The 27021-nt window shown below is 45.3% G+C and overlaps 2 protein-coding genes across 4 annotated transcripts in view; one reads left to right on the top strand and one right to left on the bottom strand.

Annotated features, from left to right (window-relative positions):
• The window catches only part of FBXO2 (F-box protein 2), a 13545-nt gene extending 1993 nt beyond the window's left edge, over positions 1–11552 (bottom strand). The window contains exons 1-5 of the mRNA XM_031962860.1: positions 11451–11552; positions 7084–7362; positions 3185–3314; positions 2776–2871; positions 2201–2336 (exon numbers count right to left, since the gene is read on the bottom strand). Coding sequence (XP_031818720.1) covers positions 2201–2336; positions 2776–2871; positions 3185–3314; positions 7084–7362; positions 11451–11472 — 663 coding nt within the window. The 5' untranslated portion in view covers positions 11473–11552. The remainder of the gene's footprint in view (positions 1–2200; positions 2337–2775; positions 2872–3184; positions 3315–7083; positions 7363–11450) is intronic.
• On the top strand, positions 11552–27021 carry FBXO44 (F-box protein 44). Of its 3 annotated transcripts, none has more exons than XM_031962856.1 (7): positions 11552–11631; positions 16448–16735; positions 20157–20283; positions 20827–20922; positions 21672–21807; positions 24266–24449; positions 25420–27021. In XM_031962856.1, exons 2-6 carry the CDS (start codon positions 16477–16479, stop codon positions 24407–24409), a joined length of 762 nt encoding a protein of 253 aa, XP_031818716.1. In that variant the 5' UTR covers positions 11552–11631; positions 16448–16476; the 3' UTR covers positions 24410–24449; positions 25420–27021. The 3 variants fall into 3 exon arrangements, with proteins under 3 accessions (XP_031818716.1, XP_031818717.1, XP_031818715.1); XM_031962857.1 differs by lacking the exon at positions 11552–11631 and adding an exon at positions 11673–11816; XM_031962855.1 differs by lacking the exon at positions 11552–11631 and adding an exon at positions 13322–13454.

Below are 27021 nucleotides of genomic sequence, written 5' to 3'. Positions count from 1 at the left end.
AAAAGACCTTTCTTTGACAATCTTCCCCCAAACACACACAACTCCTATATTTTCCTTAGCCTCAGTTTAAAATAGCCTTTGAGGAGGGAATGAGAATGATCCTGCAATGGCTACAGGATCAGAGGAACTGAGATTAGACCCCAACCCTATTTTTCTTATTACCTATATACCTGGGGAAATAATGTCTCAGGTCCCCAATTTTTTTAACAGCAAACTAGGGGCCCTAGAGTAGACCTCTGAGGTCCCTTCCAACTCTATGAGTCTATGATTCTGTATTGAATTATAAAATGAGTTTTCTGGTAATATATTAGAGATTGTCTCTATCCATTAGTACTATCTTTGAGTTCCATTTTCTTTTATTCAGGGCTTTACCTACCTGGGACCTGGTTAGCAATAGATATCGGTTACAGAACTAGGGTTTGGGTTTCCAAGTAAGGAACTACCTTTCTCAAGCTCTCTTGTTCACAGAGCAGATTGCTTCTACCCTTTTGCCTTTTTTACCCCTAAAGGAAGGAGGCAGGGCTTGATCCAAGAACCTTCTTTCTTTCTCTCCCCTTCCAACCCCCACCCCCATCACTGATCCAATCGCTTGTTCTGAGCTGGCCCAGTCCTCCCTCTATCTATTCTAAGAGACAGATACACATCTACTTCTCAGATTTCGGGGACAGAGCAGAACTGGTTCCTTAGTTTCTGTCCTTTTCTCTACTGCTTTTGCCCTGTGCTCTATTTGCTACCCAGGGCTCAAGTTCTAATATCAGGTGGGAAAAAACTTCCAAGACTATCTAATCTAAGCTTGCCTGACCAGAAATCCCTTCTATGCTAAGGAAGTGTCTAACTTTTCCTCAGACATGAGAGTCCACTTTCTTAGATAATTCCACTTATGGGGAAGTTTTCCCTTTACATTAAATCTCTACACTTTCTCCTCACTAGTCTACATTCTGCTTGGCCCCACAAGTGTGTTCTCTTCTAGGCAGCCACTTTCCAAATCATATGAGGTGACAATCATGCTCCATGCTAAGCCTTCTCTTCTATATTCCAGGTTAAATGTAGCAGTTCCTTCTAAGGAGATGATCCAACAGATGCATTGTTGGTGGAGTTGTGAATGAATCCAGCCATTATGGAGAGCAATTTGGAACTATGCTCAAAAAGTTATCAAACTGTGCGTACCTTTTGATCCAGCAGTGTTTCTACTGGGCTTATACCACAAAGAGATACTAAAGAAGGGAAAGGGACCTGTATGTGCCAAAATGTTTGTGGCAGCCCTGTTTGTAGTGGCCAGAAGCTGGAAACTGAGTGGATGCCCATAAGTTGGAGAATGGCTAAGTAAATTATGATATATGAATGTTATGGAATATTATTGTTCTGTAAGAAATGACCAGCAGGAATATTTCAGAAAGGCCTGGAGAGACTTACAGGAACTGAAGCTCAGTGAAATGAGCAGGAGCAGGAGATCATTTTATACTTTAACAACAATATTATATGATAATCAATACTGATGGACATGGCCCTCTTCAACAATGAGATGAACCAAATCAGTTCCATTTGTTCAATAATGAAGAGAACCAGCTAGACCCAGCAAAAGAACTCTGGGAAATAAGTACGTACCACAACATAGCATTTCCAATCCCTCTGTTTTTGTCCACCTGCATTTTTGATTTCTTTTTCAGGTTATTTTTACCTTATGTCTAAGTCCGATTTTTCTTGAAGCAAAATAACTGTATGGATATGTATACATATATTGTGTTTAACATATATTTTAACATATTTAACATGTATGGGACTCCTTGCCATCTGGGGGAGGGGGAGGAGGAGGGGAAAAGTTGGAAAAAAAGGTTTTGCAAGGGTCAATGCTGAAAAATTACCTATGCATATATCTTGTAAATAAAAAGCTATTAAAAAAAAAAGGGAGATGATGCGATCAAATACAAACTTCCTCTGATCCAAGTTAGTTTGTTTCTTTTCTACTGGCCCTATGCTTTCTAGTTGACCATCACCAGCCGTAGACCGGAAGCTCCATGAGGGAGCTAAATTTTGTAGTCCTCTCCCTCGTTTCCCAGCTCCAGAGTTGCTCCCTTTCTAGATCTCAGCCCAAGGTTCTGCCTTCCCCGAGGGAGCCCTCCCCCCACCCAGCCAACTCCCGATCTCCTCTGCTTTCCCGCCTTGTCCAGCTCGCCCTAAATCGACACGTGCGACTTGTCACCTCTTTCCAGCCTTCGACATTGCCTTGGGGCAGGGCCATAGTGTCACTCTTATATTCGACCAGGACATCCTCGTTCTCCGAGAGCAGTTTCACGCACAGCTCGTACAGGCAGCCGGCATCGCTCCTGCTCGAGTACCTGCAGGGGCGCCCTCCTCTCAGCCAGGCTTTCAACCGCACCCCTTTCTGCCCTCCCACCTATCCCTCTGCCCCCCACCCACCCACCTAAAAAGAAACCCCCAAGTCCCGGCAGCCCTCGGAAGGGGGAATGACGGATTCCTCACCTAGGGCGCCAGCTCACCTCAGCCCCAGCCATCGCCCAGCCCCTTTCCACTACCCCATGACCCTTCCATCCCCTCTTCCTCCTCGCGCAAAAAAAAAAAAAAAAAAAAAAAAAAAAAAGGTATCGACACATCCCTGAGTTCTCGGAAAGGGAGGTGAGGCATTCCGCACCCCAGCCCCTCCCCCTTATCCCTCCCAGTCGACTCCCAACAGTTTCCCATCAAAGAGAACCCAAAGTTCTCCGCCCCGCCCCCGTGCTTCCCACACCTCCACCCCACCCCACGTTGGGACCTCACCAGTCTTTCACCACGATAGAGGGCTGAGTGGTGTCCAGGAGTTCCTCCCAGTACCCCTCAGCCCGTAAGTCAACAACCTGGGCTTTGCGGCACCACCTGAGAGAGAAGGGGTTAACGAGCACCAGCCCTGAAGTCAGGAGGATGTGAGTTCGAATCTAGCCTCAGACACTTAACACTTCCTAGCTGTGTGATCCTGGGCAAGTCACTTAATTCCAATTGCCTCAGCAGAGGGAGAAGGGTGAAGAATGAGGGGTGAGGGAGCGAGAGAAGGAGAGGGAGAGGAGAAGGAGAAGGAGAGAGGGGGAGGGGAGGGGGAGGAAGAGAAGGAGTTAACAAGCGAATCCCACCGCTGGCAGCCCTCTCCTTCCCCACCCCCTTTCCTCAGGGCCTGTCCTGTGTCCTTCCTTACCCAAAAGAAGTGACGAAGCATTTCTTGACATTCTCATCCTCCGTAAATTCAGAGCCACAGTCCCCAGGAATCTCCTCCACCTTCCAGCCATCTCCACCGTGCTCAATATCTCCCCAAGACTCGAACTCGTCTGTGGGAAGCCAAAAGCAAAGTTTTCCCACTCGTTCAAGCCACAGCACACTTGATTTCCCTTCTTTAAATCAACTGAGCCCAAGGCTGGGAAATGTAGAGGGAAAATCAGGTGTGGCTTTGGCTTGGAATTGAGAAAGATCTTTAAAAAAAACAACAACAACAAACCAATTAGCATAAACTGGGGAGGCTGCTTGAGATCTAGATTTAGATGATCTAGGCCTGGTCTAATGGTTGGAACAGGAGTGGGGTATCTGGAGATGCTTATCTGGGCATCTCCATTCCATGCCTCCTCCTCTGGGCCCAGTGGATTAAAGAGGAAAGATTGCTCACTGAGCCTTGAAGTACTTTGTAAAGTCATAAAGTACCACCCTTCATTTTTTCCCTAGCCTCTGTTAATCAAACAAGTATTTATTAAGCATTCTATGCCAGAGTACAGTACTGGGCACTAGAAATACAAAGGCAGAAATGAAATAACTCTTATCATCAAGCAATTTAGCCCCTATCCTACAATCACAAGGGGACCTTTGTCCTGGACATTCTGAAGTCTTCCCCAACCCCCTCACAGAATCTCAGACAAATCCCCAAAATTAAAAAGAAAGGAGGGAGGTAAAGAGGGAGAAAGAAAGAGACAGAGACAGAGAGAGACACAGAGACAGAGAAACAGAGAGAAGAAAGAGAAGGAGGAGAAAGAAGGCTGGAAGAGAGAAAGAGAGAGAAAGAGAAAAGAAGAAGAAGAAGAAGAAGAAGAAGAAGAAGAAGAAGAAGAAGAAGAAGAAGAAGAAGAAGAAGAAGAAGAAGAAGAAGAAGAAGAAGAAGAAGAAGAAGAAGAAGAAGAAGAAGAAAAAGAAAAAGAAGAAGAAAAAGAAGAAGAAGAAGAAGAAGAAGAAGAAGAAGAAGAAGAAGAAGAAGAAGAAGAAGAAGAAGAAGAAGAAGAAGAAGAAGAAGAAGAAGAAGAAGAAGAAGGAAGAGGAGGAGGAGGAGGAGGAAGAGGAGGACGAGGAGGAGGAGGAAGAGGAGGAAGAGGAAGAGGAGGAGGAGGAGGAAGAGGAGGAGAAAGAAAGAAAAGAGAGAGAAAAAGGAAAAAAGAGAGAGGAAAGAAAGAAGGAAGAAGGGAGGAGAGGCGGGAGATAGGAGAAAGGGAAAAGGGAATGAAGGAAGAAAGGAAGAGAAAGAAAGAAAGAGAGAGAGAAAGGAAGGAAGAGAGAGAAAAATAGGAGATATGGAAAAAGAAAGGAAGGAAGGAAGGAGCTCTGGACCTGGGAAACTAGGGAGAGGCAGCAGGCAGCTGCTACAAAATTTCGATCCCTCATGGAGCTTACAGTTTATGGTTGATGATAATGGGTAAAATGAAAATCATTCATTGTAAAGCCAAGAATTAGTAGAAAAGAAATGAATTAATTTACTTCAGAGAATGTCTGCATATGATTAGACCGCCTCTTTAGAAGGAACTACTATATCTAACCTGGAGTATAAAAGAGAAGGCTTAGCATGAAATACTTTTCTCCCCCTGAGGCAATTGGGGTTAAGTGACTTGCCCAGGATCACACAGCTAGGAAGTGTTAAGTGTCTGAGATCAACTATGAACTCAGGTCTTCCTGACTTCAGAGCTGGTGCCCTATCCACTGTGCCACTTAGGTGTCCCCATGAAATACTTCTAAAGCGTGTCTAAACTAAGTAAGCATTGAGCCTTTGCTTGAAATGATGCATCTTCCTTCTAAGGAGGAGTAGCCCACTCCCTCAGGAGGCAGTCCATTCTACTTCTGGATAGTTCCAATTGTTCAGAAGTTTGTCTTTACAATTGAGAGAACAGAATGGGGCTCTTGGTCCCTTCTTTGAGACATTGGCAAAAAGGGGGATGGAGAAATGAAAAAGATTTGAATCCACCTTTTAGGACACTTTCTCCAGGAATTGCTTAGACCCTCATTCCCAGAAGGGAAGAAATGAATTAAATATGGAAGGGATAGTCAACAATTGGGTGACTAAAACTTGGAATCCCCAAAAGATCATAGCAACCCTTAGGAGTCCAGATTTAGAGACAGAAAGGACTTTAGAGGTCATCCAACCCAAACTCCTCATTTTACAGTTGAGAAAACAGGTCAGAACAGTGAAACGGTTGGCCCAAAGTCGCACAAACAGTAAGTGATAGTGCCTGGATGCAAACTCAGGTCCTTAATATATCCCACAGCATTTATCTCTATGTTGGGCTCAATCTATTAAGATAAAATTTAGTACAGATAGATATAAAGTCCTGCTTTGGGATTAAAAAAATAACTATATGTAGAGTGTAGTGCTAGATCAGTGATGTCAAATTCAAATAGAAGCAGGGGGCCACTAAACCATACATATGGATCCTAGGGGGTCACATATTCTTTTAGAAAAGCAATTGTTAACAATATCTATGTTCTATTGTATTTTAATTAATTAGGTTAATTATTTGCCAATTACATTTTAATCTGGTTCTTGGTCCTGAGGGTCATTTGACAGCCCTGGTCTAGACAATAGTACACGTGATAAAAGATCTGGGACTCTAAAGGGGCCACAATTCAATATGAGTCAATCAATATTGTTTCTCTGGCTACACTAATAGAAGTAACAACCCTGGTCAGTTGCTATCCGTGGTCCTGAATTCAATTCTGGGGCCCACATTAATAAGCTGAGAAGTGTCCAGAGGAAGGCAATTAGGATGGTAGCGAACCTGATCATTTAAAAACTGTTAACCTGATAGGAGATATGGGCCATGGGGTGGGGCAGCATGATCTCTAACTTCAGATGTTTGAAGGGCTGGATCAGAAAAGAGGATTTAATCTTAGTCTACTGATTCCAAAGAATCAAGGGCAATAAGTGAAGAAAGATGCAGAGGGGCAGGTTTTGGTTTGACCTAAGAAGCTTCCCTACTTTTGGATTCTTTGGATACTTAGAAGTATCCAAGAATGATAGGCAACTCGGGAATTAATGAGTTCCCTGCCACCAGCTGTCATAAGATCTAGATCTGAAAATGTTCTTATAAATCCAGTCTAATCACTTTACAAATGAGGAAACAAACACACAAAAGTGCAATGACTTGATCAGGAATCACACAGTGATGAGGGTGGTAGGGGTAGGGGAGAAAGCTGGGATTAGAATCAAGAATTCCCAAACTGCTCAACATGAATTTGGCAGCCCACTTGTCAGGGAAAACTGAAGAGATCCTACTTGGGGCACAGGTTGGACTGGGTACCTCCTGAAGTTCCTTCCGACTATAAAATCCTGTATGTCTAAATAAGACATTAGATACTGATATCTAGACACAGACACTAAAACGAGAATCTAATTCAATTAAGGTTATTTAGAAGTAGTAGATGGATGAGGTAACTTCCAAATCTGTATGGTCTATGAGCTGTCCCCAAATCCATTAACTTCTATTACCAATGACACAGGGATTTTTATTGCTAATCAGTCAGATGTCCTTTTACTTGCCTTAGCTGTTAGGCAAGGGAAGGGTAGTGTAGGCAGTGGTGGTGTGGTGGTAGTTATGAGTTCAAATCTAGATTTCTGACTTCCTTCTCTTCCTTCTCCTTTCCTTCCCCTCTCCTTTCACTTCCCTTCCTTTTCCTTCTTTCTCCCTCTCATATCCTTTCCCTTTCCCTTTTCTCCTCTCCTTCCCCATCCTCCTTCCCTTTCCTTCTCTCTCACTTCTTCCCTTCCCCTTTTCCTCTGTTCTATTTCCCTTCTCCTTCCCCCCTCCTTTTACTTTCATTCCCTTCTTTCCCCAGATCATTTTTCTTTACCTTCTCCAAAAACGTTCTTGAGCAGATTTCTCTTCCTCTTACTGAGAAAGTAGAACATCTGCCAGTTTTCCCGATCCTCCTCAATCTGGTCCTCTCCTGCCAGCCCTTCCTGCTGGCACTTGAGGACCCAAAGTGAAGCACCATCCACCAGCTCTTTCCACTGCAGGCACACCAGGCGGCATATAAGCACCAGCTCAGTAGCAGGCACTGAGGCCAGAATTTGGATCATGATAGGATCAGGCAGGTCTTCCACGGTCGCTTCTGGAAGCACCAGACACCCTGGAGACAGAGTGGGTAAAAAAAGGAGCAGAAATCTTGTCAGTCCTCTGCCTTGGGACTATGGCTTCTCTCTTGCAAGGTCTCCCCTTAGAAAACAACAGCTCCAACTTAACTTTGAGAGTCAAAATAACATATCAGAAAGAGCATTAAATCTGGAGTCAAAGGCCTTGCGTTCAAATTCTACCTGTAATGCATAACCTTGGATAAGTCATTTAGTTTCCTCTTCTATCATATGAGATAACTATGTTGGATTAGTTGACTTCTGAGGTCCTTTCCAGCTCTACATATAGAGTCCTAATCCACAAATAATGCTCTGAAAATACTAGAATCTTAGACTACAATATTCCAAGGACAGCGATAGCTTACACAAACACAGGGCTTTGGGGCTCTGAGATAGTAGTACCTCCTATTTCTTTAGTGCTTGAAGTGAATGCAAAGTGCTTTCCCCAGAATGTCCCTGAGAGGTGGGTAGTGTAAATACTGTTAAAGTCATTTCACAGTTGGAAATTGAGGCTCCAGGGACTTTCAGGATCCCTAGGATCCCATAATCCATGGATCTCTTGAGTTGGAAGAGACCTCAGAGATCATCTAATCTATCTAACACTCCCATTTTATGGAAGAACCAGGAAGGATTTAGCTATGTTCTCCAAATCACACATTGGTAGTAAACATAAGAGGTGGAGTTTGAATCCAGGCCAACCAACATCCTTTGGGTCTCTACCAGGCTTCCTCTGAATGCATCATAAGACATTCAGTCAAGAACCAAAGGGACCTTAGAAATTATCTAGTCCAATTTCCTTCTTTTATAGCCAGAAGACCCGAGGACCAGATGGGAGGGAGTCAAATTCAAAATCACACAGATAGTAGGCATCAGAGCCAGGATTTGAACTTGGATCCCAATACGACAAATTCAGTCCAATTTTACCCATTTCAAGGTCCATCTCAAATACCACCTCCTCCAGAAAAATTTCCTTGGTCTTCCCACCACCCCTTTATTGACACTGTTTCTTCTTCTAAATACATAAAGCACTCAAATATCCTTCCCGTATACTGCTTTTTGCTGGAATTATTGATCAATCAACAAGCATTAATTAAGCATCTATTATGTGTCAGACTCCGTGCTTGGCACTGAGGCTACAGATACAAGGAATGATGTAATCCCTCCCTTTGATGCACTTATATTCTACCTATGTGCATACCTCATGTCCCTGTACTTCAAGGGCAAAATTCTGGAGTGACTCATCAAGAAGAGTATTTTGCCAAGGATCTTACACATAATTGGCACTGGATAAGCATTGATTTAAAATGGAATTCGGTGTCTCTTAGGCACTAAGTAGCCCAGTTTCCCCTAGGCCTTTTCCACAGTCCTGTGGGACGGAGATAAGAATTATTCTCCCCCCTCCATTTTACAAAAAGGGAATCTGAGAAAACCATGGGAAAATTTGGATAAAATGATGCCATGAAGTAATCAAAAGGAAAGAAATAGACAGTAAGTACTGTGGAAGAAAAGAAAGAAAAATGAAAGAGGTGTAATTGTAGACACCAATCTTGAACCCTGCAAAAGAGGAAAGGAAGTGCATCTTCTTCATTCAAGTTGGGGTACAGGGTTGCAAACACTATCAGATTTAGTTACTGCATCACTGTTTTTCTTTGTCACAAAGATGGGGGTGGGGAAGGAATTCAAAAATTACTTTGATATAAAAAGAAAAGACATTGGGTGTTATGTGACCATGAGAGCCAAGACTGGTCCTGAAGAGTGCACTTTCCTGACTTCTATACAGAGTAGAATTATGGGTGTGAAACATAGAATGCAGCAACAAATGTGACCAACCCATGTCAAGTTAGTTTTACTAAATTACTTTCCCCTCCCCCTCTCTTTTATTTTTATTCTTTATTTTAAAGAATAACTCAGAGAAGGGGGGCTGATAGCTGGGGAAATTTAATGCATTGTAAAAAATAAAACATATCAATTTTTAAAATGAGAGAAAAGGCATAAACAAAACTCTTAAAAGAAGAAATAAGGAGAATAGCTGGTTTGAGGTTCCAGAAACCACTGAGGCTCTCTAGCCTGTAGATGAGAACATTCTCTTGGAAACAGACCCCAGGTGTCCTAATCAGCCCTTTGTCTTCAAGGTCCAACTCACACCCTGGCTGGACACTTGATGCTCTCAGGAAGGCACACCCTGCTCCAGTCAGCTCTTCTGGCCCCTGGCCTTATGCTTTGAACCCAGGATCTGATTACCTCCTTACCCCCCCCATCTCTTCCACACACAACTACCTATATTGTTGCTGGTTGGAAAGTTATCTGGCTCCTGGAAACTGCCACAGGAGCTGACTCACTCACCTAGATTTGGCCCCTGAGACCAGGGAATTAGTGGACCCTGGGAACAACAGGTCCTTCATTCTGGGGCCGTGCAGAGGGTACAGTGGAGAGACAGTATGGCACCATGGAAAGAATGCTGGATTTGGCATCAGGAAACCTGGGGGCAAAGCCCAGTTCTGCTATTCATTACCTGTGTAATTCTGAGCAAGTCACTTCATGTCTCTGAGACTCAGTTTCCTCATCTGTAAAATGAGGATGTTGAGCTAGATAAGATTAATTCTATAAACCAATAGGTTAAATATAGATCAAGTTATCCAAAAGTGGGGAGGGGATTTAAATTATTAAACCTAATTTAAGTAGGATGGGAATTTAGAGATCTTGGGCATACAAGTTCAAATACACCTGGACAAGATTCTCTCAGAGTACATCAATCCATCAACAAGGATTTATTAGGGACTTAGGAAAAAAAGAGAAACAAAGAGAGAAAGAAAGAAAGAAAGAAAGAAAGAAAGAAAGAAAGAAAGAAAGAAAGAAAGAAAGAAAGAAAGAAAGAAAGAAAGAAAGAAAGAAAGAAAGAGAAAGAAAGGAAGGAAGGAAGGAAGGAAGGAAGGAAGGAAGGAAGGAAGGAAGGAAGGAAGGAAGGAAGGAAGGAAGGAAGGAAGAGAATCTATTTTATGCCGTGAGTTGTGCTTTAGATAAAGACATGAAACAGACATTGATCTCAAGGAATTTAGGCAAGGGTAGAAAATGAGCAGGGACAAAATCAATTTTGAGCTGGTCTCCCCTGGTATCCAGTTCCAGCCTCCCCATCAAGCTCAATAATCCAGCTGGAGACACCCCCATCTCCCCTAATGTACACACTGACTCAGCAAAAGGCCTCTCAGCCCAAGCAGGCACACAGCTTCATGCCTCTTGGAATCCCAGTTCTACCTCTCTTCCTCTCCACCATATTCTTGTCCCGCCCCCTACCATGGATGGTACTTGATGGGTTCCTCTTTCCCCATCTACCTGAATGCAACTTGGCCCTTGCTATCTTCCTGGGCAGCCTGGCACCGCTGAGACATAATAGTGCCAGTGGGATAAGGAGGGGAAGAAGTATGGGATAGTGAGAGGAGAAGGGAGGAGGAGAGGGGGCAGGAAAAGTAAGGCAGAGAGAAAAGAAGATGGGAGAAAATGCTGAGAGGAAGGGGAAGGAACAGAGAGAAAGGAAGGGAGAGATAACCCTCCTTGAGATGCCGGAGAGAAAGTTATGGGTTACGGATTTCGGCAAAGGGATATTGAGCCGGTCTGAAAATTAAACTACGTACTTTTATCTCACACACCTGACTCAGCTTCTCCCACAAATCCATCCCTCCTCCCCAAACTAAGACAGGCGCACAAGCCTAGAATACTACGTCAGATCCCATTGACATGGGCTTCTCTGGAGAGGCTCAGAAACAGTCGATGGAAGAGCCTAAGAGGAAATCCGTTCTATGGTCCGCACTGATGGGGAAACTGAGGCCAGGGGTAGGCATCTCGTACAAAACCCAACAGTCCTAACCCCCTCTCCAGGTGCCACCTTCGCCCGCTTCTCCTGGAAATGGGAAATCACTTTGCTGCCCTTTTCCCGTGTCCCTCCTCCCCTTCCTCCCCTTCCTCCCCACCCACCCGCTTGGGGGGAGGACGTGACTCTGCTCCCCCATGGTCTGCCCTGAAAAGTCTTCCCCGGGAGAAGAGTGAACCGGTCCTCCCCGGCTGCAGCCGGGGCTTTTCCCCCTCTCTCTACCTGGGAAGTCGCCGTCATCCATGGCTTCCAGCGGCACGGGACGCGTCTATCCGCGGAGGAAGAGCTGAGGAGCGCCGCTCCAGATGTTGGCGTCCTGCGGGTCCTCGGCAGCCAGATGCTCCGCCCTCCTCTGCCCTGCACAGACTGTCACCGCTGCGCTCGCCCCTGCTCTCCAGCGCCGGTGCGGACAGGCGAGGCTGGCCAGCGCTTCTTAAAGGCCACCGCTACCCCGCCCTGGTCCACCCGGCTCCTCCTCTGCTCTTGGCCCGGGGCCCAACTCGACTCTGCTGGGAACGGAGAGTCGATGCTGGGCCCTATTGCGGCGCACTGCCCTTCCCCACGGGCAGCTATTTGGCCTTGTGGCAGGTAGAGGGGCACCCGGGATGCCCGGGGATCTAAGGAGGGCCAGGAGCGGTGCTGGGGCCTGGATGGGAGGGGGGAGGCTGCTCCTTCAGAAAGGCCTCAGATGGGAGTCCGCAGCTGCAGAACTCGGCCAACTCTCCGGGCCTTGCGGCTGGGGGCTGGGGGAGCGCTGGGGCGGAGGGAAGGGGGAAGGGCTGCTTCTGGATCAAGCCAGCTTGGGGAGGGAGCAGTGCCGAGGGTCGGGCGGGAGAGGTCAGACAGTGAAAGTTGCGGCCCTTGGACCTAACACTACCTGCCCCTCCCCCCACTCCTCAGCTCTAACATTTCTCTGTTCTCCAGTCTCCCTTCCCCCATCCCCAGCTCTGACCGCCTCTATTCTAAGGGCCCTTCCAGCTCTTTCATTCTACATTTTAAGGTCCTTCCTGGCTCAGACGTCTCTGTTCTGAGGGCCCTCCGGCTCTGATATCCCAACTTGTGAGGTCATTTTCACCTCCAAATATGTTGCCCTTTGGGTTAGTATTTGGGACAGAAGCTGGATAGGAAAGCAGCAACTTAAAAAGCAAGATTTTCACATGATTCTTTCCCCAGGAGGGTGATGATAGTATCTAGCTCTTCTAGGCGCTTCAGATAATTGGATTTCCCAGAGCTGCTCAGTGAGCACATTAAAAACCCAAGTGGATGGGAGAGGGGCTTGATGGGGAAGGAGGTCTGGATACCAGTCCTAGCTCTGCTAGTAACTGATGATGTGACTTGAGGGAAGTCACTTCTAGACTCCAGGCCCTAGTTTTCCTCCTCTTCAATAAGTTTTATTTTTAACAAGTCTAATAAAGGACTTGTACTAGATAATCTAATTTAAGGTCCCTCTCAATTCTTGCATTTTAGTTGTAAAATCTCTCACACACACACAGCCCTGACAGTCTTCTCAGAGAAGAAGCAATATTTCTGAATGCAGGCTGAACCCAGATTAAAATGTAATTGAGAAATATTCAACTCAAAACTATAATAAAATATAGATAACATGACATTTTAAAACTAAGTCAATATACCACACATAGGGACATTTATGTACTAGCCTCTGTTACTATTTGAGATTGACACCATTGTTCTGAGGTTCTCCCCCCCCCCCCCTTTCTGGCATTCTATAGAACTCAGTCTATGTTCTAAGATGATAGTACTGACATTCTGTGCTCTAAGGAACCCTACTAACTCTGACTTTCTACATTCTAAGGGCCCTCTGAGTTCAGAAAGACTCTGTTTTCAGGTGTCATCCATCCAGTGGCTCGGGCAAGCACACACACACACACACACACACACACACACACACACACACACACACACACACACACACCGTCTCTGCCATTCTACATTCTCAGGTCTTCCCAAGAGCCCCGCAGAAGAGCATCCTCTGTTCTAAGATCCTCCTCGGCTCTTATACTTCCCAGATTCCGGGATCCTGGCATTGGGCGGAGCCAGCAGCCCGGGATTGGGGGGTGAGGGGAGGCGGGACTCTGCAGGGCCGAGGGGCGGGGTCTCAGCCCAGTTCAGCGCTCTCTCTGCCCGCTGAGCTGCCCGCCGCGTCTGAAGCTGGGAGGGGGTCCCCGCCGCGCAGGATGCTGGGGGTCTCCAAACGGCGTTGTCGAGGTCACTGCTGGGGGCGGGACGATGGGGGAGTCGGGAAAGAGTCAGTCGGAGAGGGAGGGGGCGCGGGTTTGCTGTGGCTCCGGGGCCGTGCGGAGGGGCCGAGGCAAGAGCTGGGAACTAGTGCGCCGGGGTCCTTGTCCCCCAAGGGCAGTGCCGCACTGCAGGCCGGGCGGGGGCGCGTGGCGGCGGCAGCGACGGTAATTTTCCAGGCTGAACTGGCGGAAGGCGAGGAAGCTGGGCCAGCAGGGAACCCGAGATGGACCTGCGGAGGCTAGGGGGAAGCAAGAAGCCGAGAGGGCAGGGAACCAGCCCAGCCTAGTCCGCTGCTTTGACAGCCCAGGAAACTGAGACCCGCAGAGAGACAAGCGCTTGTCCACGATCTCACTGCGGTTAACTGGCTGCCATTCACTAAAGTACTCGAACAACAGATGCCTACAGTGAACACGCTCGCGAGCGCGCACACACACGCACACGCACACAGAGAGAGAGAGACAGAGAGAAGAGACAAAGAAGAGAGATAAAGAAAGACAGAGACAGAGAGACTGAGGAAGAAGGGAGGGAGGGAGAGAGACAGAGATAGAGACAGAAAGAGACACAGAGAGACAGACAGAGAGATAGAGACAGAGAGAGATAGAGAAGAGACAAAAGAGAGAGATAAAGAAAGACAGATATATAGACAGAGAGACTGAGGAAGGAGGGAGGGAGAGAGAGAGGAGTTACTTTTACCTATAGATTATCCCTAATATGAAACGAGCCCCAGGACACAACTGGTCCACAATACAGATAATTCCCAGAATACATATATTTGGTTGTCAAATGTATATGAGTATTGAAAGATCAATTTTCCATTTCTAATCTGATTTTGCACAACGATGCTGTACATTTTAATGATATTTAAATGGAATGGAATTAGGGCATGAGCCTGTTTCCCAGATCTGCCATTTACTGGAATCTAACTGATTATGGGAAAGTCAGGGACCCTCCCTGGGTCTCAATCTTCTTATCACTAAAATAAGGGATCTGGATTAAAGTTCAAAGTTCTCTTCCAGCCTACACCCACTGTCAACGGGGAGAGACAGCCCTGGATCATCAATCAACCACATTTTTTAAGTGTCTATTTGGTTGTCAAATGTATATGACAATTGAAAGATCAGTTTTACATGCCTAATCTGATTTTGCACAACGATGCTGTGCGTTTTAATGATATTAAAATGGAATGGAATTAGGGCATGAACCTGTTTCCCAGATCTGCCATTTACTGGAATCTAACTGATTATGGGAAAGTTGGGGACCCTCCCTGGGTCTCAATCTTCTTATCACAAAAATGAGGGGGTTAGATTAGAGTTCAACGTTCTCTTCCAACCTACATCCACTGTCAATGGGAAGAGTGCCCTGAATCACCAGTCAGCATTTATTAAGTGCCTACTGTGCGTAAAGCACTGAGACAAAAAACAAAAATGAAACTGTTTTCAGGTTTACAATCTAGTCAGGAGAGACAACACACACATCTACAGGTATATCCTTAAAAAGATAAAATTTAGTTTGAGGGAGAAGGCACTAGTAGGGAGTGAAATTAGAAAAGGCTATATGTAAAGTAGGAACTCTGCAATCAGTAAACTTAGCCCTTTTAAATATGTGTGTGTGCATGTGTTAATAATTGTGCTATGTAATATAATTGGTTTCCTTTGCAAGTCTATTTTATTTTATGAAATTAATAATGTAATTAATAATCATAGGCTCTGTACATATTTACCTGTCATTTCCTCATTAGATTGTGAACTCTGAAATTAGATGTCCTTTTTTTCCTTTTTATATCATCAATGTGATATAAAGTGATATATAAATATACATATATATATATATAATATAGTAGGCATTTAACAATGTTAACAATGCTTATTGACTGACTGATTGATTGACCAGACTACCAAAGAGATCCATAGCACAATAAGAAAGGTTAAGAACTCCTAGGGGTTGCTTGAGCTGCGTCTTGTAGGAAGGGAAAAGATTCCAAGAGGAAAGGAAGGAAGGCATTTCAGTATGAATCTCAGCCTGTGCAAGGGCAGAGATGGGATGTGGAGTTTTGTGTGTGAGGAACAGTAATGCCAGCTTAAAGGGTGAACCTGAGATAGAGTTAAAAGAAGAGTGGGTTTGGAAGGAAAGATGAGTTCTGTTTTTAGCATGTTCAGTTTAAAATAATAGGTCATTCACTTTGGAATACTCAATAGGTTGAGTTGGTGATGGAGGATGAGAGAGAGAGACAGAGACAGAGACAGAGACAGAAACAGGGAGAGACAGGGAGAGACAGACAGAGAGACAGAGAGAGAGGGAGAGGAGAGACAGACAGACAGAGACACAGAGACAGAGACAGACAGAGAGATGAGTGCATGAAGGGATAGATGTCTGAATGGATGGATAGGCTGATACATAGATAGTTCTAGAGATAGAATAGAATAAGTAGATGAACAGAGTTAATAGATAATTTGATAGGTAGATAGAAAGATGGATGGATAGTTTGATAGATCATTTTAGAGATAGAATAGATAGATATTTGGATAGATAAATAGATAGACAGACAGACAGACAGAGATAGATAGATCAGGAAATCATAGATATAACAATTAAACTCTTAGGAAATGAAAGCTCTGAATGGGTCACCTTGTGCTTTTGTGTCTAAGCCATCTCTAACGATGGCTTGTTACTGTGACCATGGCGCCTGAAGACAGCACCCCTCATAAGCATGTTTCTGATTTGTGTGCTTGTGTGTGTGTGTGTGTGTGTGTGTGTGTGTGTGTGTTTCTCAGCACTTAGGCCCAGAGCAATGCAGAATCCAATCCCTTATGAAAGTATTTGTGCTGTTCACTTGAGGGGCCCTTGGTCAGTGTAGGCACTGCCCTTTATAAGCAGATTTTCATTATTTATGTGTATCCCCAATACTCAGTCATGGCTCTCATGGACACTGGCCTTCACAGACTTGTGTCTGGTGTTTGCAGATCCCCAGCCTGCCCTGAGTGTTGGGACCATGGCCTCCATCAATGAGTTGCCCAGTAATATTCTCCTGGAGCTGTTCTCCCTGATACCAGCCCGGGAGCTCCTATTGCACTGCCGGCCAGTCTGCAGCCTGTGGCGCGACCTCATTGACCTGGTGTCTCTGTGGAAGTTGAAGTGCCAGCGGGAGGGCTTCATGCCCAAGAAGTGGGGCCAGCCTGTATCTGACTGGAAGGTTTTCTACTTCCTCTGCAGCCTCCGGAGGAACTTGATCCGCAACCCCTGTGCTGAAGGTGGGTCCCCTTGCCCTCAGCACTGTGATAGAGTCTGTATGCGGAGAAGGGATGATACAGACATCGGTAGCACGCATCGCACTGGCCATACAGTGTAGGCAGCTACCGCGTCCATCTCAGTTGCACAAGGTAGCTAGAATACGCATTATGTCATGGTACAAGGTACACAGTATACATACCCATATACAATATGCTTTACATAACACCCACAATGTGCATTGTAGCCACTATACTATGTAGAGATCTGGTGTAGACATTTACAGTATACACAACTTCGACAGCTTATTGTAAATGTCATGGTGTACATGACCCTGACTATACAGAGCAGGCATCCTCAAACTTTTTAAATAGGGGGCCAGTTCACTGACCCTCAGACTGTTGGAGGGCCGGACTATAGTAAAAACAAAACCTTTGTTTTTTAAATAAAGAAACTTCATAGCCCCCGGGGGAGGGGGATAAACGTCCTCAGCTGCTGCTTCTGGCCTGCCATAGTTTGAGGACCCCTGCTATAGTAGACTATAATATATAAATATACATATTTGTATGTATATATATATATACATATATATAATATCTAGTATATAATATATATATAGTATACTGTTGTATACATGATATGGACTATATAGTACAGACAGGCATGGCACATAAAACTAACAGACATTATATACAAATATATGTAAATAGCAGCAGTTAGGTGGTGAAGAGTATAGACTTCCAGGTCTGGAATCAGGAAGCCTCTAAGTTTAAATCTGAATTCAAACATTTCCTAGCTGTGTGATCCTGAGCAAGTTACTAAACATCCTCTTTTGCCTCAGCTTCCTCATCTGTAAAATGAGCCAGAGAAGGAAATTGTAAAACAATTTATTTTTGCCAAGAAGACCCCAAATGAGATCATAGGGTAGGACATTGCTGAAAATGACTGGACAACAATATATTCATATGTCAATGGATCTCACTTGAAGGGCTGTGTGTTTCCTCACAATAGTCCTTCAAGTAGGGGCTTATATTATCACACATTTTGCAGATAAGGAAATTGAGGGTTAGGGAGGTAAATGACTTGTTCAGGATCAGAAAGCTAGGAAGTACAGCGCTGGAACCTTACTGAGTCTCTTCTGACTACCGGGTCCCAAATGCATTCAGTTGCACCAAGCTCTGTCTCTACTTACATGGCATAGATGCATTAAGTGAACATGATACCAAGTGGCCAGTGTAGACACTTGGAGTATGTGTAACCTGAGTATACAGTGCAAAACACTTTGAAATGCATGATATAGACTATGTAGTGTCTATATCTGTATAGCACACAAAGAGCAACTGAACGACATAAATGTTTACAGTATGTCTAACACCAACTGTATAAGGCAGATAACCATGATATCTATGGAATGGGCTTCATTCTGTTATCCTGGACGAGTCATCTCAGATTCTATCTGCTTCAATTTCCTCATCTATAAACTAAAAATAATCAGCATCCCTATTACCCCCCCAGGGTTGTTAGAAGACTCAATGGAGATAATATTTATAAAGAACTTTGTAAATCTTAAAGTGCTCTAGAAATTCTTTTCTTATTGTTGAGCCATCAATTCTTGGTGACCACATTTGATGATATCTGGAGTTAGAAAGACCTTAAGTTCAAATGTAGCCTCAGATATTTCCCAGCTATATGACCCTAGGCAGTTTGCTTCAGTTTCCTCATCTGTAAAATGAGCTGGAGAAGGAAATGACAAATCCCTCCAGTATCTTTGCCAAGAAAACCCCAAATGTAGGCCTCCATAGTATAGATGTTTATAGGATACTTGACAAGGACTGTCATGTGCATATATAGACATAGGTATATGTGTGTAGATATATATTATATATATATATATAGATATTTTATGTAATATACATATTTTTGAGTAAATATTTTATTTCTGTCTTTCACTAAAGAAAGCTGTCTCCCCCCCAATCTCTGTCCAGTACTCTCTCTCATCCTTCCCACTTTGCTCTCTCCCCGAAGCTTGTAGCTTTATCCAGACTCCAAACCCAGTATCAGGGGTCCTCAAACTACAGCCATGGGCCAGATGCAGCAGCTGAGGACATTTATCCCCCTCACCCAGGGTTATGAAGTTTCTTTATTTAAAGGCCCACAAAACAAAGTTTTTTGTTTTTACTATAGTCCGGCCCTCCAACAGTCTGAGGGGCAGTGAACTGGCCCCCTATTTAAAAAGTTTGAGGACCCCTGCAGTAGGGGATAAGGAGATAAAGGTGGAGCCCCTCAGCCCAGGATGTTCCTAGTCCCCAGTCCATACTCATACTTATACATAAAGTACACGGTGCTGACTGGTCAGGGTAGATACTATTACTATAAATCATCCTGGAGGTACAGTGTAGCGCTCTCCAGTTGTCACAAATGATGTCGGTCTTCCACAGCATACATTGCAATCCGTTCATGTAGACTGAGACCATCTGGCATAGCATAACCATCGCTGCGCACTTTTCTGTATTCCATATTCCACAGACACATTGCATACCCCCTCCCAGCAGTGTGACCGTGAGATGAACATCTTCCCTGGGGTCCCACCTCCTTTTTTCCCTCCCCTTATATTCTATGCTGCACAGACACAGTGCAGGCTGGATAATTTATTTCAGTTGATTACGATGGGACACACTACATGGTATCAAGCCTTGCCCAGTAGGTGAGGGAAGGATCAGAGAGAGGTCCTGGCCAGTCTCTTAGCAGCCCCCTTCTTTCAGAATTAAGAGGGTCTCACAAGCACAGATAAGCTCAACAGGCATTTGGACATACTATATCCCATGCTTATTCCAGCATTACTGTGAGAAGTGGGAGGAGGGAGGGAAAGAGACAGAGACAGAGACACACATAAGAGACAGAGAGGAAGAGAGAGAGAGGGAGGGGGAGAGGGAAGAAGAGACAGAGAGAGACAGAGACAGGCAGAGAGATAGACAGAGAGAGGAAGAGAGAGAGCAAGGGAGGAAGGGAGGGAAGGAGAAAGAGAGAAAGACAGGCAGAGAGAGACAAAAAGAGACAGAGAGAGAGAAAGAGAGAGAGAGAGAGAGAGAGAGAGAGAGAGAGAGAGAGAGAGAGAGAGGAGTAAGCTCATGGAGTTCCTAAGTGGGAGGAATGCCATGTACAAGCCCAAATCAGTGGTTCAATCGAAAAGAGCATGGAGCCAGAGGAGCTGAGGTAGACTCTTGGGTCTATTATATGACCTTTGCCCTTTCTTGATCTCTGCTCCCTTCTATGTAAATCAGGAGTGGGGAGTAGATGGCCCCTCAGCTTTCATTCTGTTGTCCCGTGTCATCAGCAGATACCCACTCCCATCCCTGGGTTTCAGTGTGGAAAGTAATGGGATGACCTCCTCAGCACAGCCCTGAAGGAGGCTCCCCCTCTAATCTCTGCTCCACTCCCTTATAGAAGGCTTTGAGTTTTGGACCCTGGACGTGAACGGAGGAGATGAGTGGAAAGTGGAAGACTTGCCTGGTGATCACAGGAGGGTGTTTCCTAACTCCCATGTCAAGAAATATTTTGTCACGTCTTATTAGTAAGATTTGGAATTGGGGAGGGGAGGATATTGGCCCAGGGAAAGGGGTGGATTTGGTGGATGATGAAAAGGGGACTGGAGAGCTTCCCAGGGGAAGAGTCTTCCCATCTTCCTGCCCTGCCTGTCACAGGTGACCAAACCAAGTACACAGGTGGGAGCAATGAAATGATTGATTTGAACCCAACATCCCTCATGGTGATCAGGCTACCCAAGGGCTGGGGACCAGGGACAGGGTGAGGGTGTAGAGAAGACCTGATATGTACTTCCCCATCAGTGTCATCATGAGATGAACGTCTTTTCTGGGTCCCTCCTATTTTTTCCTCCCCTTATACCAGGGGTCCTCAAACTTTTTAAATAGGGGGCCAGTTCACTGTCCCTCAGACTGTCGGAAGGCCGGACTATAGTAAAAACAAAAACTTTGTTTTGTGGGCCTTTAAATAAAGAAACTTCATAGCCCTGAGTGAGGGGGATAAACGTCCCCAGCTGCTGCATCTGGCCCGTGGCCGTAGTTTGAGGACCCCTGCCTTATACCCTTTCCCCAAGCACCTGCCTCAAGTCTCAATTAGTGGACCTGAAAGCTGAAGGATATTGGGAGGAGCTAATGGACCGGACCAGACCAGACATCGTGGTCAAGGACTGGTGAGTGGTGATGGTAGGAAGGTGTCCTGCCCTTTGAAATTGTTCTCTGAGATGAGTGGTGTCCTGCCCTGCTCTTACTAGGAGTAGGCAGAAGAACCAGAGGGAATCGATGTGGATCTGGGCTCCTTTGATTCTACTCTTCTCATTCAGTAATTCATTGGGTAGTGGACAGAAGGCAGTTATGCAAATGCATAAGTCACAGCCCCTCCTGCCCACAGTGGAAATTACAGCCTAAAACAGGAAGAGGGATGACATTTATTCTGCTTGGTCTCAGGGGGTAGAACTAGGAACCATAGGTGGAAGGTATAAAAACAGACTACAGAAATTTGTTTTAAAAATTCCTAAGGTACTGGATGGAGCACCAGACCTGAAGTCAGGAGAACCTGAGCTTAAATCTGGCCTCAGACCCCTAACACTTCCTAGCTGTGTGACCTTGGCCAAGTCACTTAATTCCAATTGCCTCAGCTAAAAAAAAAAATCTCCTAATGACCAAACTACCCCCAAAGAAGTACATAAGCAGTTCTACATCTCTTCCTCTACCTGTCATTAGCCTCTTACCATGTCCAAGACAGAGCTCATCAACTTTTCCTCTAAACCATCCTTCTTGCTTCTGTTAAGGGCACTATCAGTCTGAATTCATTATTCCACTTCTCCCCTCCTTCCAGTTGCATGTTATCCCCAGAGCCTTCAACATTTTCCCTCTTGTAGTCAGTCCCTAATTTCCACAATTTCTTCCCAAACCTCCCCAGGTTTGCTGCCAGACAAGACTGTGGCTGCAAGTATCAGGTCTGTGTGCAGCTCCTGTCTTCAGGCCATGTGCCTCTGGGCACCTTCCAGCCAGATCCTGTTGCCATCCAGCAGTGGAGCGATGCCAAGTGGAGAGAGGTGAGGAGAGGGGAGAAAATCAGGGTACAAAAAGTCCTCTAAGTTGGAGGGGGTTTTCCGGTGTCTGGGACCCACCCAGCTCAGATCCCTTCTTCCATTGCCTGACCAGAGATGCTAACATGAGACCAGAGACAAGGGGACTGGTAGAATGCTTGACAAAGAGACTATTCTTCCTCCAAGAAAACCTCCCAGGCCGGTTGTTGCTTAGGGAGTTATCAAAAGGACAGAAAAGAGATAAATTCTCTATCCTCTTTACTTTATGGCCTACTAAGGGAATAAGGCAATAGCACCATATTAGGTGCTGGTTTTTAAAGGTGGAGTGGACCATGTGATTTTGAAGGGGGAAAGTTGAGGCCCTTACTTCCTATGAAATCAGGGAGAAGTTCACATCCTCTTCTTGCTGGACCTCAGTTTCCTCATCTGTAAAGTTAGAGGATTGAACAAGACCATTGGTTTTCAAACTCTTTTTTCCCACATTATTCTTTGGTACGAAGTACCAAGGCACACTGAACAACTGACAACAGTACAGAAAAGTCGAAATACTGTCATATACAAATAATAATAATAACATCTGTATGGCACTTAAAGATCTGGAAAGACCTTTATAAATATCTTCTCATTTTATTGTCCAGAATGAGGCAGATAGAAGTTCAATGATTTGCCCAAGCTGACATAGCTAATAAGTGTCTGAGGCTGAATTTGAACTGAGCCACTTTCCTGATTCCAGTTTCAACACCATCCATTACATCACTAGTTTGCCTACTGTTCCAAGTATAAGTTCCATATAATCATATAATCATATAATCATAGCCCACAAACCCCTGGGACTCACTGGACAAGATGAGCTCTAAGGACCTTTCCAACTCTATCCCAATAAGTCATGCAGAGTTATTATTATTATTGTCTTGTTATTTTTATTGTTTTTATTGTTGTTTATTCTTTGTTCTCAAAGAAGTCCATGAAATCAGGATACTATGACATGCAAGTGAATTGGATTTATTTATTTTTTGTCGTAACAAAAATATTTTAATAATAAAGTCTTGCATAATAAAAAAATTTTTTCAAGCCCCACCCTATGGCTGTACATTTCGATTAATATGTGAATTGGATTTAAATGGGCAGGGAGAGCTGTTCAAAACCTCCTGCCTCACTTTCCCCTCCAGAGCAATCTGGAGCCAGTGGCCAGGTGTAGATCAAAATGACTAGAGATGGCCCTGGATGCAGTGGGGAGACTTTGACCTTTTTAAACTAAAATTTTTAGCAGATCTCAGTTTGAGACAATGCCCATCCAGTGATTAAGGCTAGATAAAAAAAATGAGGCAAAGAATAGCATTTTTTACCTTGTCAAAAAAAAGATTCACTTTGGGAGGGGAAGACCCTGAAGGTTTCTGGTCAAAACAACAATTGACCTGAGACTTACTGTTGACCAATCAATGAGAGGGATTTGGGTTTAAGACTTTTTTTTTTTATTAAAGCTTTTTATTACATATGTGTGGACAATTCTTCAACATTAGCCCTTGCAAAATCTTGTGGTCCAATTTCCCCCCTTCCCCCACCCCCTCTCCTAGATGACAAGTAGTCCAATATATGTTAAACATGGTAAAATATATGTTAAATCCAATATATGTATACATATTTATACAATTATCTTGCTGCACAAAATTAAATCAAATCAAACAGAAAAAAAATGAGAAAAAATAAAATATAAGCAAACAACAACAAAAAGAGTGAAAATGCTATGTTATGGTCCACACTCAATTCCCACAGTCCTCTCTCTGGGTGTAGATGACTTTCTTCATCATAAGATCTTTGGAACTGGCCTAGATCATTTCGTTGTTGAAGAGAGCCATGTTAAGACACGTTTTAAAGAAAGAAATCTAGCCTGTGAACCTTAAGATAGGAATGCAGGAAGGCAGGAAGGAAAGAAGAAAAGGAGGGAGGAAAAGGGGGAGTGAGGAAAGAAGGGAAGAAGAAGTCAGAAAGAAAGGGAGGGAAGGAGGGAGGGAAGGAGGAAAAAAGGAAGGGGGAAGAAGGGAAGGAGGAAGGAAGGGAGGCAGGAAGACAAGAAGGAAGGAAGGAAGGAAGGAAGGAAGGAAGGAAGGAAGGAAGGAAGGAAGGAAGGAAGGAAGGAAGCAAAGGAGGGGGGAAAGGGAATAGAGAAAGAGGAAGGGAGGGAGAAAGAAAGGGAGGAAAGGAGGGAGAGAAGGAGGGAAGAGGGAAGGGAGGAAGAAGGAAAGAAGGAAGGGAGGCAGGAAGGCAGGACAGGAAGCAAGGAGGAAGGGAAGGAAGGAGGCAGAGAGGAAACTCTGTTGCCTGGTCTTCAGTGGGCACCTCCTACTCACAAGAGACTCACAGGACCCCAAGTGGATGCCTCTGTTTCCTGGTTCCTTGCTCCTCTGTGTTGATTTCTTTAAGGATTGGATAGACACTCTCCCTCACCCCTTTTCCCTTCTTCCAGGTCTCCCACACGTTCTCCAACTACCCACCTGGTGTCCGCTATATCTGGTTTCAGCATGGAGGAGTGGACACACACTATTGGGCTGGCTGGTATGGGCCCCGGGTCACCAACAGTAGCATCACCATTGGTCCTGAACTGACTTGAGCTAACATACAGCCCTCATCTGCTGCACCCTGACCTACTGGTAAGTCAGTATCCTGAGGCTGTCCCTCAATCTGGGCCCTCGAGGGGAGGTAACTGAACACATGATATTCTTCTGGCTCAGTGACTTCCTACCTCTGTGAGCTTGGGCAAGATATTTCCGTTCTCTAGACTTCATTTTCCACAACCATAAAAAGAATGAGACTGGGTGATTGCTAAAGTCCTGCCCCACTCTGACCTTCAGATCTCTTCTGGTTCTAATGTCTCTTGTTTGAACATTTTATGTCCTAAAGTTTCTATCGACTCTGACATTGTTCTCCCAGGCCCAATCCAGCTTGGACATTCTCTACCCTAAGCCCCCTCCCAGTTCTGACACTCTGTTTTAGGGCCCCTCCCAACTCTGATCTTCTGTTTCCTTTCTGGCTCTGACAGTCTCTCTTCTAAAATTCCTCCCAACTCAGTTATTTTATGTTTTAAAGTCCCATCCTGCTATTTTCTGCGCTAGGATTTCTCCCAGCTCTGACATCCTGTATTCTAAGATCCCACCCAGGCCAGACATCTTGTGTTCTAAAAACCCTCCCAGCCATGACATCTTGTATTCTAAGATTCCTCCCAGTTCTAACATCCTGTGTTCTAACATCCCTCCCAGCCCTGACATCCTGCATTCTAATATCCCTCCCAGCTCTTATATTCTGTGTTCTAATATCCCTCCCAGCCCTGACATCCTGTATTCTAATATTCCCTCCAAGTTCTAACATCCTATGTTCTAACATCCCTCCCAGCTCTTATATTCTGTGTTCTAATATCTCTCCCACCCTGACATCCTGGGTTCTAACATCCCTCCTGCCCTGACATCCTGTGTTCCAACACCCTTCCTGCCTTGACATCCTATGTTCCAACATCCCTCCTAGCCCTGACATCCTATGTTCTAATATCCCTCCCAACTCTTATATTCTGTGCTCTAAGACCCTTTCCACCCTAACATTTTCCATTCCATTCCCCTTCTTTACCAGCTCCATCATCCTAGGTCCTCCTTCTTTGCACTGCTGTTACCGTCAACTCTCAATTATCCAGGGACCGTGAGCCTGACAGGTACATTATCCAGGCCCCTCTCTGCCACATGATGATTCCTGGTTGCAGTCAGAACAACGTGAAACCATGGAAAGAAATCACTGGCTCTGAAGTCAGGAGATGTGGATTTGAATCCCCAGCTCTGCTGCTTCCTGTGTGACCCAGAACCACGTAACTTTACCCTCTCTGAACCTTAGCTTGTTCCTCTGTAAAATGAGGATGAGTCCAGGATGGTTCTGAGGAAAGCACTTTGTAATCCTTCAGGGCAATATAGAGCTGTGAATTATTATGATTATTGCACAGAGGACTCTACGCCAGAGAACACTTTCCAGAATATTTACTTCCCATGAGGAAGGCAAGGCAGATGCTGGCATCTCCCTCTATCAGAGGAGGAAACTGAGGCTGAGAGAGGAAAAGAAGCTGGGCCAAGGTCAGACAGAGTGATGGCGGCTGGGACTAATAGCCAGGTTCCTGCGGCCTGCTCAGGGACTAAAGGCCGGGTCCCCTGCTGCTTACTCCCAGAACCCTCTCCCCCAGTGCCTCTGAGCAGGGAAGGGGTAAGTCATCTGGACCCCTCGAGGCACTTGGAGAGCAGTTCAAGGAAAGGCTTTAGTGCAAGGGGACTTGGGACCACAGTTGAGTTGAGCTATAAGTTGGAGTCTGGGCTCCTCCCCAGCCTGGCACGGATAGTGGCGAGTTGACTAGCTAACTCACCAGCCTCTTCCAACTCTTTTTTCTCCCTCGCTTCTCTAGTGTTTTTCACTGTCCCCAATTTTTAGTCACCACTAGTTTCTCCTTTATAATACCTGAAAAGACGTGGGGGCCGAGTTTATCGGCTACAGTATCGGGAGCTATCAGGAGCTTCAGGGAGAGAGAGGGGGTAGATAGCTAGTTTGCTGATGGACCCCACCACTGAGGATGAAGCTATTTTCTTGATTTAATCCCTCCTTGACATCTCGACCCCCAGCACCAGAGGGTGCTCTAGCCCCAGAGAGAACAGAGGTCCAAGGGAGACCCATCTCCCCTGGATGGGGAGTTCAGTGAATCTGGAGCAGGCAACGTCCCACCGATTCTGAATTGTCCCCAAGAAAACTAGGTGGCATCTGAGGTCTGGTCCAAGGTGAACCCAAGTATTGAGAGCCTAATCAGACCCCAGGATTTGATTCGGGGGAATGGGAATCTTCCCATTTGGGAGATGGGAATCAAGAGAAAAAGGATCCTCTTCTCAACAGCCAGATAATATCAGCTCCTGCCCCTTTCCACTCCTCTTGGGCCTTTTACCCTTGGGCCATCCTCTTCCTGAGGCCTGGGTGTCCTCTCTGCCCTGCCCTCACTCTCAGTAGCCCCCATGAGCCAAGGCTTGCCTACACTAATGAGTCTTCCAAAGCTCCTGCCAGGAGCTGCCATTCTCAGGATCCCCACACTCCCTCTGGCTCTCTCCCTCCTGCTGCTCTGAACCCCACACCTTCCTGCTCAAGTGCCACCAGTTTTCCTCCTCAGATTCTTCTCTTTGGAGCAAGTAGCCAAATAAAAAAATGTTTCAA

This window comes from Sarcophilus harrisii, chromosome 3, assembly GCF_902635505.1.
Source record: "Sarcophilus harrisii chromosome 3, mSarHar1.11, whole genome shotgun sequence".
NCBI classification, from domain to species: Eukaryota; Metazoa; Chordata; class Mammalia; order Dasyuromorphia; family Dasyuridae; genus Sarcophilus; species Sarcophilus harrisii.
Note: the sequence above shows the minus strand (reverse complement) of the source record. Positions and strands in the feature narration are given on the sequence as shown.